Consider the following 12,469-nt stretch of genomic DNA (forward strand, 5'->3'; position numbering starts at 1 on the left):
TTAAACAGAAAAGCAGTAGAATTGTGTTCAGTTGTATGTATTTAGATATATAACAAATGCAATACGTTTCAGATACTATAGAAACCTTTGTGGCAGTAGCACATGCATATTAAACCAATAGAGGTCTTGCTCTGATCTCCTATTTTACAAAGATTATACAAGTTGGTGAGGGAATATTTATTTTTGCCAGAATTATCTTTAGACAGAAACAGATGCTTAGTTGACAGTGTACTGTAGCGGTTATCTGATATAATGAAACTTTAAGAACTGAAATCAGTTGGTTTGGTATCAATGTTTTTGATGGTGCCGTGTTAACTTTAAAGTACAGTTTTTATTACTATAAGAACATTCAAACTGCACAACTCTAAAACTGGGAGAATTTGAAAAAAAAAAAAAAAAACATAAATTAAAGCGCTGTGATTCTCTTAATGTATACACCAAGCATTATTTATTTCTGCTTGTGTATTTATTAATTTTAGGACACCTATTGTCTTGAAAAAGCTGTGTGAAAAGGTTCAGTTTCTAGAATGCTTTCTATACCACACTATTACTCCCACCTTAATACCTACACTCTCTGGCTCCAGATAACAGCTCTAATATACATATACAAATACAAAGAATTATAACATAACCTAAGCAACTAGGGAGGTCTGAATCCCAAATCCTTGCAACAAGTTATTAGAAAAGGGTATGAAAACAGATTTTTTCAGCCAGTGCTTATTGCTTTGTGCTTAGACAGTAACACCAGAGGTTTAAGACAAAAACATCAAGTAGCAGTAACAAATTCAGGTCTGTGCAAAAGTCTACAAAGTCCTAACTGTATGATTAGAAATAACTTTTGCAAGTATTGTACATTTAAAATATGCTGTACACTTTACAAATCCAAAGTACACAAATAATAATGCAAGTGAATACATCTGTTGAGTAGTTATTATTATAACCTTATAGAAATACATTATTTATTGTAACTGTAGTCAGGATGTACTGCTTTAATTTACCAGTGATGTTTTTGCTCGGAATGGTCCCTCTCAGCCAGGAGTATTGTGGTCTCAGTTAGGTAGCCTCAGGGATAAACTTTTAATAATATTGTAATAGAAAACCATAAGGTTGCAGATAACATGTCCTACAAAACATGTCCCAGATCTGGATTTCCAGTCAGTCACGTTGTTATGTACGTGACTCTGATTGTTACTGTGTCACAACCTCTCGCAGGTTCTTCTAAATTAGGACTGCAGCTGTCATAAGCTTTTGTTAGGAATGGCCGAGTAAGACTTGTCTTTTTTCAGTTGCAGGTCTTCAGTGTTTCTAAAATGCGTTGTTTAGCAGAAATGAATCGACTCACACAGTTATAATGGTGTACACACAACCCCTTGCCCTTTTTTGGCAACATTCATTTATTCTTTTACTGCCGGAGCAGAGGAAAGCGATGGTTCTTAATTAATGTGCTCTGATTTTGTCCCTTCACAGAGGAAGACGAATGTACCAAACCTGACAATGGAGGGTGCGAACAGCGATGCGTGAACACACTGGGTAGCTACAAGTGTGCCTGCGATCCTGGCTATGAACTTGCTCCAGACAAGAAGAGTTGTGAAGGTACAGTACACATTCAGAACTATATACTGGTTCAAGAATACAACAAGGCTAATATATAGGTAGTGGACAAAAAAATGGAAACACCAGTGTAAAGTCACTTAATAGGCCGTTGGGTCACTATGGTATCCCGCTCTGTGGAATTCTCGGCGGACCGTTTTTGATGAAACTGGCTGCTCGCGCCCCGGGCTGAAATTTGTAGTCAACTGATCTGCAGTTGCTCGCCTGTTTTGTCTTGCACTTCAAATTAATGCACAGATTTCACGATCCTGGAGTATGTGCTTCCGTCCACTGTTGCCCTATGCTGATGAAGTCTTTCCCTCGGAGTTCACCTTAGACACCGTTACTTGTGAAACATCAGCAATTTGATCTGTCTTGGTCACTAAATCTCCTGCCAAACGCGCCCCAACAATCACCCCTCTTTCAAAGTCACTGAGATCTCCTCTTGCTAGCCATGCTAGCCATAATTATAGGCAACCAAGCCTCTCCAGCATTGTTATACATGACCCTAAGCATGCTGGAATGTTATTTGATTAATTAACGCATGAGCCACACCTGTGTGGAAGCCCTTGCTTTCAGTATACTTGGTGTCCCTCATTTACCATTTTTGCTGTCCATTTTTTTGTCCACTACCTGTATTTTGCCCCTGAAAGTTATTAACCGCATTGTAGTAAACTACTAGTGTGTGTCATTGAGAGTTGGTATTTTTATTACAAGTCATGCTTGAAGCAAGCAGGCAGCTGTCAAGACACAAACCGCCCTCTATATACTGCATTTAAAACTAAGTTAAACAGTATACATTATATGTTATATATTCAAATGAAAGGAAGCTTTTAAGATTGTATTTTAATCTCAGCATTCTGAATTGATAAAACAAACAAACTGGAGCATTTACATTTCTACATCAGACCCCTTTCATGGAATTACGGATTTATAATACCGATCCTGTCATCTGTTATTCTCTCTCTACATATTCACGTCCCTAAAATTGCAATTTCTATCCTGGTATCATAGGATTGGCAGAGTAAAAGTACCAATTAAATAATGTGTATGACAGAACCTTTATCAACCCAGCTGCAAATGCTAACCTTGTGTAAAACCAAGAAAATCTTTGTTATTCCAATTCTTCCTTTCTGTACTACGGTTATAGAAACATACACCTCTAATCATGCTTGTGTTACAAGCATGCAGGCTTGGGTAGACGAAGGTGGGGGTTGCACTTAAATGTTTAAAAGCTAGAAGTGGTATACTTTAAATATGTATGTAGCTTTGTAAATAAAACATAGTTCAGCAACCAAACTATTCTGGGATGTCAATGACCAGGCCAGAACACAATGGACCTTAATTGAGAGGTGTGGAACAAGCTGTCTGTCCAAGGAATAGATAACTCCTAAATGGGACCATCATTAGCAGCAATGAATCAGACAGAGAAAGTAAAAGTAGTTGAAGGAAAAGAAACTCTGGAACAGAAAAAAACCCAGTGAACCATAATGCAAGCTGAATAGTAAATTGATGGCACTAAGTAGCATTCTGTGATTTTTTTTGTAATTCTTTTTAAGCTGCCTGTGGTGGTCTCCTGACCAAGCTGAATGGAACTATTACAACACCAGGCTGGCCCAAGGAATACCCTCCCAATAAGAACTGTGTGTGGCAAGTGGTTGCACCTACTCAGTACCGGATCTCCATGCAGTTTGAGTTTTTTGAACTTGAGGGAAATGAAGTAAGTGATTTCTTAACATCCCAACAACTCAACCTCCTCCCCCCAAACATACACAGAAGTTATTCACAAGTACTTGCTATTTAACATGACTCTTTCTACAAGTGCCTTTTAAATTAAAACTGGGTTTGGGGCAAATAGTCTGGGAAGTCTTTTACAACTTCTGCTGTGATAGCTTTGAGTGAAGTTGTAGAATGAGTTTCAATCTTGAGAATATTATTTAAAAGCTTTCAGATTTATAGAGTATGTTTTATTGCATTTTTCCCCCTCATTTGTTATCTTTAGCTGCTATTGGACCAAAACAGCAGGCTATCTACTCCACATATCTTTCTGTCTGAGTAATCAATATACATGCAGTTGTTGCCTGTGGCCTGGAGGCCCAGAGACAGTCTGCAGTTCAAAAAAAAATACTATTTTTTTTTATAAATAACACAAAACAAAAGTGCACAATGGCAAAATAAAGGGATTTAAACACAAAAAAAAAAAAAACAATACAAAAACAAACTTACAAAAACAAGGACCCCAACCCCAACCCCACCCCAACCCCAACCCCAACCCCAACCCCAACCCCAACCCCAACCCCAACCCCAACCCCAACCCCAAACCCAACCCCAACCCCAACCCCAACCCCAACCCCAACCCCAACCCCAACCTGCTTCCTCAGCTCCCTCCTCCCAAATGAGGAAGCAGAGGCCTCCTTTTATGTCAGGTGGCTGGGCACTGATTGATCGTTAATTAACCTAATCAACTAATCAACCCCAGCCACCTGAACATAATAAACCCAGGCAGGTAGGGGAAATTAACCCCATCCTTGCCAATTTAAAAAGGGCAGAGCTTTGCTCTGCCACATTGCCATTTATTCCTGTTTAGTCCTGACAGAATGATCTTGTTTCTTTTAGCTGATACAACTATCAAAACCCTCCAGACATAATGATTATTACAATATTGAAAGACCCTTCTAAGGAGCTTAGAGGTTTTTGTGTAGGACGGTTGTAACAAATTGTGGTTAACAAATAAGGGGATAATCCTTTGGTTTCTGAGAATAGATTTGTGTTTATGTGCAAATGACAACTGTTAAATTTATATCCTGAACAGAGGGGATGGGAAGGATACATATTCCTAGTTTCAAAAAAATGACTAAAGACTTGACAAAGCTGTCTTTATAACAATATGAAAACTTGTTAATTTTTTTGTTAATTAACCACTTAATATTTAGATTTTCTTATTAAGAAATGATTTGTTTGTATCATGTACTTTAATTCACCTTTTAAAGTGCTGGAATGTACAATGCATTTTTTGTCTGAAGTCAAGTGATAATGTCACTGATGATGAGAATAACTTTTGCTCTAACTTAGGTTTGCAAGTATGATTATGTAGAAGTCCGCAGTGGCCTTTCCTCAGATTCCAAACTGCATGGAAAGTATTGTGGAACAGAAGTGCCTGAAGTCATCACGTCCCAGTACAACAACATGAGAATAGAGTTCAAATCCGACAACACAGTATCAAAGAAGGGCTTCAAGGCACATTTCTTTTCAGGTATGACACTGTCCTTAATTCCTTTTTTTTCATTGTGTTCATCAAGAGGTAATTGACACTAGTGTAGCAGTTACAAGATTTTATGGCTTTCAATGTTGTTTATATTGTTGTTTCAGAGTAAGTATGCAAATGTTTGCATAGTAGCCAAATGTCATTGTTTGTGTGCTGTGTCATCATTCACTGGATGCAAAGACCATACGTTATCTTTATTATTTTGTTTCCTTTCCGCATTCTGAGATATACTGCATAATTGGTATTTATAATAAGTGCTAAGGGTCACTGAAAAGTATTTAATGTGAAAATTGCACTATACTGTACACTTTTAATATTCTTCCTGCCATATCAGAGGCATTTGCAGGAAGGCTGAGTTTCAGTGTGCCAGACCACAGATTGTAATTCAAATTTGAAATGTCAATCTCTTTTAATTTGTTGTGTAGATGGGGTATAAACAAGTATAGCAATTAAACCTGTCTGCTTATTTTGCGGGTGCCAATTACTGTACCTAATAGATAGCCTAATGTAAAATGACAGTTTACCATTTGGTTAAGTTATTCGGATTATATATATATTTTTACAAAGCAGTGTGGAAATGAGCAATATCAAGTTAAAAATAAATGTCACAGATATAACTAGGTGCCTGTCTAAATAATGAAGAAATGAAGCATATCTGACAACTCTGACAAGGTGATGTATTTTTTCTTAGTATGGCAGTTGACAGGCAGTGTATTTTTCCTCATGGGTCTTAATCTTTGTAAAGTATCCTGATCATGGGAGGGTCTATGCTGGTCTAGTCTGATTGCATTTTATTCTTCCATGAAAACTGTGATACAGTGTCAAATAATCCAATGATCTGGTAGTTGCCCCAGATCATTTGTGTGAATGACCACCAACAATACTTCCATGTTCAAGCAGTGTAAGGTTTTTTATTCTGTTATGAATAAATTCCATCAATCTCACAAAAATCTGAAATGGAAACCCATACAGCTTCTGTCCCTACCCTGCTGTACTAAACCCTGTTTTTTGAAAAATTCTTCTTGGGAAATGTAACTTTGTGTGCATGTGCACATATTGAAGTGCATGGGTTTTGTGTGTGTGTTTTTTTCTTTGCATATGTCTGTATGTGTGACTCCAACTTGAGATTATCCAACCCCAAGAGATAATAAACACAGCATTATTAACAGCATTATAAAAGGTAATAGAACATTGAGCAATATTTACAATGGTTTTCAAGTTGTTTTTCTCTTCTTTTAATAAAAAGAGGTTAAAAGTTTTGCAAAGGTTTAATACACATGGCATTTTTTGTCATTTACTGTCAGAATGTGATAAAGAATGTCTTCTGTTCATATTTCAGTCATTTACTTTGAGAGGCAGGCAGAAGGATGGTGTGCCTTTTAATCTTTGGCAAATGTTTCTACCTGTCCATTAAATCATCAATGCAAAGTTTTAAACACTCTTTAAATTGAAAAGCTACAATCTACAGCTATGTTTTTAGCAATTGTTTACCACAACTCGGTGGTCAAAATAACCTTTGGTTGCCATGATGATAACCAGTCTGCAAACAAGTAAACAGCAAGCATGCTATTTAAAAGCAGTTAAATATAGTTTACTGAATAACTCTGTAGTGATAATATATATTTAATGTCTGTCAAACAGTGTATCCTACTCAACTAAATATAACAAGGAAAATATATTTTTTTCCCTTTGCAAATGTAAAATTAAATTATCTAATTGTGTGTGTGTATGATTACTGTGTAAAAGGTAAATTTGAAACAAATCATTTCCCTACTCTGGTTTTTATTAAGATATTAAAAATGGTATGTTGCAAAGTAGTAATAACTTTAATTGTGTATGAATAACTACAGCATTATGTTGGTTTATTAGGCTGGGTCCTCTATTTTTAAAATAAAAAGTACAAAATCTTAGCTCATTAATTGGCATGGATGTGCCGAGCACACACTCACCTTTGGTGCCATCTTGGTACATTTTCTTTCACAGACAAGGAAGCTTCCTGCAAAGACAAAATGTTTGTTTTTCAATCTTGCAAGGACTTGGTGCAGGTTGCCACTTCAGGCCGAGTACGTATTAATGAGAGACTGGCGGCCTCTGAGGGTCTCAGAGGTACGACCACACGTCCTCTGACTGCTTCAGAATCTAACATGTATTACTGGGAATGGATCTTTCCTTACTCTCTCAGACTGAAAAAAGCATCCATTCAAAACTGGGAAACTGGTTTCCACCTGTCAGCAACAAATGTTTTCTTGCATCCAAACATTTGTTCTCTGATATTAACATGGTTACATTCTAATTCCTTGTTTTTAAATGTTAAAAAAATTAATGCCAGGTTGCCCCTTACTAAGTGTTACAGTTTTAAAGGGTATACATTTTGTTGGGTATCAGAAAAATTCTCTCCTGAGCCATTTTATTTCTCTTTTTTTTTATATATACATTTCAGACATTCTTAATTAATATTCATTGTAACTCCATTTACAGTGCTTATTTATGTGTTGTTGTTTTACATTTCAGTATGTTTATTTTACTAGATGCCACATTAATCACCATTGCTAACTGAGAGTGGAACTCAACCTTGTTTTTTCCACCCAGAAAACATTCAAGAATAATTTCCTAAAGATACACACACCTGACTGTGAATGCCATGTTACCTGGAACATGATATAAAAAAATAATAACTCTGAATAACCTGTACAGAAAGGTGTAGGTATTATGCAGGGCTTAGAAACATACAAGCCCTGCAAGATTAAAGACTTGCATGGAAGTTATGTATGGAATTTTCTGAAACATTTTCCGTGAAATTTCACAATGTAATGTTATTACATATAAGTATCGACTTGTAAAATAAAATGTGCATCTAACTGTATAAGGGGGAATGTGTTGAGAAAATTCCTTCTAAGTACGGGAGATTTGGACAATTTTTAATATGTTCTTGGTTTCCATATTGACAAAAAAACAAAACAAAATGAACAACAAAGCGTATTCTATTTCAGCCTGTTCATACCCAAAGGATACCAGGAATTTCTCTGAGTAAAGAGATTGAGCTTCCCTTTCAGTTTCAGCATCCTCTGATTTTTAGATGTCTTTGTAACAAGTAACTGTGCTTTCATTTCATTGCATGTTGAAATGACAGGAGCTATTTGCAACATGGCACTACAGTAAGTACCTGTGTCAAACAGTCTGATAGTTTTGCTTAATGGACGGGCCAGTCCTGCCTGAAATGACAGCTGATTTAGAATGGTAGCACCTGACTACATCTTTCTGAAATGACTATCTGCTAATGCAGTTTGGCTTTTCTTCCTGCTGTGGAGAATTATGTTGTTGTTTTACTCAGGTCATATTTCTTCTGCTTGTCTTCAGCTTCACGTCTAACCCGGTAAAACCTCTCTTAGAGGATTTATTTGCTAATAAACAGAAGGGTCTGCTTAGTGGTTGCCTTGAACAAGTCAAATCTAATCTGACATTTTTTTTTGTGAAAAAATGAGTCTCTTTATTCTAGTTTCTGAAAAATACTGCTGAATTATTTGTGTGTTTTAATATGTCCAGATACATCAAGAGCTAAGCATATTGTCAGTATTTTTTTTAAATGATTTATTTAAATTATCAGAAGTAAATACCATTAGCAGTGAATAAAAAAGAAGTGACACTTTGATTTTTTATTTTAACTAATCATATACAATATATATAATTGTATGTTATCATCAACAAGAAGTGATATCACTATATTTCAAAATTTGGTTGTGAAAAAGAAATTCTTAACATAACAACAAAGCAATATTATTTGCAACATTTCACAATTCTTGTAAACATGTACTGTAGTTATGATGTCAAAAAACTTTGGTAGTACTACACCTAATAGTGTAGAATATAGTAATGCATCTACAGTCGCCTAGACAAGCTTATGAGTTATGTGACAAAAAGGTGTAGCACAAACAGTAATACAGAAGAACCGCAGTGCATTGGCAATAGCTGTAAGCTACACAAAGCAATAGGCTAATGAATGGGTACAACTAGGGTAAAAAATGTTGGGCTTCTTTTTAGAGAGGTCAGCAGAGACTATTGCCCTGGCTTACTCTGTTCTGGACAAACACACCAGCATGTTGTTTTTCTGCTCATTTCGAAAGTAAGCAATTCATGGGTGCATGTTGTGCGTCTCTCACACTCTCCACAGACAAGGATGAGTGCTCCAAGGACAATGGCGGCTGTCAGCATGACTGCATCAACACTATAGGGAGCTATGTATGTCAGTGCCGCAATGGATTTGTGCTACATGAAAACAAACTTGACTGTAAAGAAGGTATGTGATACACTTTCATTTGTTGATCGTAAAATCTAAGTTTGTGTCATGTGTTGGTTGAATTGCAATGTTTCTAGTGCAGCTGGGTCTCTGAACCCTAATTTTATATTGTATGCATATATTAATTCATTTTCTTTAGTGACCAGTGGAGAGCTATACATTAGAAGTATATACAGTGTATCCATCCCAGACATTACTACAAAGAATACAAAACATGGTGGAAATAGGTCTGCCATAGAAATGCAAAAAATGTTAAATACTAAGGTAGGTAGGTAACCTTGGCTCTTCCAATCCATTCCACTGCAGGACTTTGTTCCAACCAGACCCTTAATTATTGAATCAAACCTTTTGCAGGTCAATTAAATAATTAAGGGTCTGCAGTGAGATTGATTGGAAGAGCCAAGGTTGCTTAATACTGGTCTAGAGAGTAAAATAGATATCATAAGGTCATTGGAAATAAATGTAATTGGGCATTCCAAATAAAAGCAGAGAAATTAGGGTCTAGGGTTCAAGATACACTATTCAGGGGACAGACAAGGGTTAGTTTTTTTTTTTATTATTATTATTTTTTAGTAAAGCTCACCAATGACATTGGGTAATAACTGATGTTCAAGAAACAACATATAGCCTTGGTATTAAGTCTTATGATTTAGTTCAAAACAAAATAACAGGAAAATCAAGTTAAAAAACAGCAACTGATTTTGAACAAGGATAATGAAAAAATAACGAGCAGGGATGGATTCCTGTTCCTCCTTTTGATTTTCCAAAATAAGATTAATTTAGGGGATGTTTCATAAGAACTTGAGAAAGTTTGCAAACGAGAGGAGGCCATTCGGCCCATCTTGCTCGTTTGGTTGTTAGTAGCTTATTCCAGAATCTCATTAAGCAGCTTCTTGAGGGTCCCAGGGTGTCAGCTTCAACAACATTACTGGGGAGTTGGTTCCAGATATTCTCAATTCTCTGTGTAAAAAAAATGCCTCCTATTTTCTGTTTTGAATGCCCCTTTGTCTAATCTTCATTTGTGTCCCTTGGTCCTTGTTTCTTTTTTCAGTTTGAAATTCCTTGTTTGTAAAATTTTGAATGCTTGAATCAGGTCGCCGCATAGTCTTCTTTGTTCAAGACTAAATAGATTCAATTCTTTTAGCCTGTCTACATATGACATGCCTTTTAAACCTGGAATAATTCTGGCCGCTCTTCTTTGCACTCTTTCTAGAGCAGCAATATCCTTTTTGTTGTGACCAGAACTGAGTACAATATTCTATGTGAGGTCTTACTAATGCATTGTACAGTTTTAATGTTATATCCCTTGATTTAAATTCAACACTTTTCACAATATATCTGATCATCTTGTTGGCCTTTTTATAGCTTCCCCACATTGTCTAGATGAAGACATTTCTGAGTCAACATAAACTCCTAGGTGTTTTAAAACCAAAAAGGTATACTTGCCATATAAGTTTGGATATAGCTTTCTTTAGTTTGTGTTCAGTAGACCCTCAACAAAATGATTAAGGGAAATACAGTGCAGACTATAAATACTAACTCCAGTAGCCTGTTATGTGTCATTATAGGTTGTTCTAGACATGAATAATACATAATTTTAGAATTGTAATTTATACGTTCAAAGGTATAATTCTACTATGGGTGTTGGTACATTATAGTTGGATCTGTTATTAACACAGTCTTCCTAATGGGTACTTTAGGCATTCTCTGAGACTAAAAGTAACAGAAATATTTCCAAGAAGGTTTAGACAATTACTTCTCAATCAGTACAGGAACTGTACTTAAAGAAATATTAATAATGTATACAAATTTAGACTGACACACATACTTGTATTTATTTATTAATTGTGAATGATACTGCATGTTGTAATGTGGCATTTTGCATTTGAATAATTTCAGAACAGGAAGAAAGAATAACATTTATTTCATTTTTTAAATTTATTTATTTTTTAAATGGCCAAATCCTGACCTAAATACCACAGTTAAGTAATCTCTGCATTGAACAATAAAATAAAGGAGACTTTTATACATCTATAAACATGGTTGTGTAAAATATTAAATTCCATCCTTTGACTAAATTACAGTTTAGTAAAATGTCAACCACAAAACTCAGTATACTAAATTGATAAAAAATTAAATAAAGAAAAAGAACATGCATACTACTGAACCAGGCTTAACTGAAGACTTTAAATGGCCTATGCACTATGTATCAAAGATACATAGCACTGGCCAAACATTTTGCTTCACCCTATAGAATTAATTAATTTTGTTTCATAAAGTGAAATGAAACCTGCTGAATAAGGTTACGTTACATATTGAATTACATAGCGCTTTGTAGTGTTTTGTATATTTAATGAAAAACATTAAAAAAAAAAAAAAATGATACTGATAAATCTAATTTTATATGTACACCTGAGGCTAAGGATGTAAATTAATAGCATAATTGTTATGTATTAGGTTCACATATTACCGAATACTCAAAACCTCTAATATGTTTTTTTATTTTTTTAATTATTATTATTATTATTATTATTATTATTATTATTATTATTATTATTATTATTATTATTATTATTATTCTTATCTTGCATCCTGGTAGTGTTTGGGGTTTTAATGTTATTGAGTCTGGTGCTTAACCTTACTTTAGTATGGGAAAAGTTAATCATTTGTAATGGTATTAGTCTACAATAACCTTGGCAAGCATTTAAATCCCCAAGCTGTTGTCTTATATCAGTACATTCAATTCCAATAAGTTCAATTCCAAAAACACCATGAAAGTGGCCTAGAAGGAATAATAAATGTTAATGTTATATACAATTTACATATTATATATTATATATATATATATATATATATATATATATATATATATATATATATATATATATATATATATATATATATATTTGTGTATATAATTACACAAATAAATGTTTCTTTTATCTAGAGAAATGAAGATTTAACTCTAGTCTAAAATAATCCTTAAATGTTACTCATATATTTTTTTCTAATTATGGGCGGATTAAGATTCATCTTTGTGCCATCATAGATAGTGAACAAAATATGCACAATGATACATCATCTGCAGAAACCATTAGGCATGTGCTGTTAGTCATACTCATAATTGCTTTAAAGGGAGGTATTCAATAAATTAGTTCATAAGTGTGTTGATTTTAAAACAAGAACTTATCTATGGCAATTAACTTCCACATTGAGGGACTGATGTAAAGATATGTGCAAAGTGATTTGCAGCTGCAAAACCCCTATATTGCGGCCAAATTCTGCGTTTTGCACATTCAAACCGTGTTTAGCGGCTGTAA

The 12,469-nt window shown here is 34.8% G+C and overlaps 1 protein-coding gene across 4 annotated transcripts in view; it reads left to right on the forward strand.

The window, feature by feature from the left end:
- Window positions 1–12,469, forward strand: part of tll1 (tolloid-like 1) — an 82,646-nt gene that overhangs the window by 50,641 nt on the left and 19,536 nt on the right. For 3 of the 4 annotated variants that reach the window (XM_041219945.1, XM_041219936.1, XM_041219927.1), the window contains 4 exons: window positions 1,468–1,593; window positions 3,150–3,310; window positions 4,663–4,843; window positions 9,024–9,149. In XM_041219945.1, coding sequence (XP_041075879.1) covers window positions 1,468–1,593; window positions 3,150–3,310; window positions 4,663–4,843; window positions 9,024–9,149 — 594 coding nt within the window. The remainder of the gene's footprint in view (window positions 1–1,467; window positions 1,594–3,149; window positions 3,311–4,662; window positions 4,844–9,023; window positions 9,150–12,469) is intronic. The other variant, XM_041219952.1, reaches the window with a different exon arrangement.

This window comes from Polyodon spathula, chromosome 2 (assembly GCF_017654505.1).
Source record: "Polyodon spathula isolate WHYD16114869_AA chromosome 2, ASM1765450v1, whole genome shotgun sequence".
Classification (NCBI taxonomy): domain Eukaryota; kingdom Metazoa; phylum Chordata; class Actinopteri; order Acipenseriformes; family Polyodontidae; genus Polyodon; species Polyodon spathula.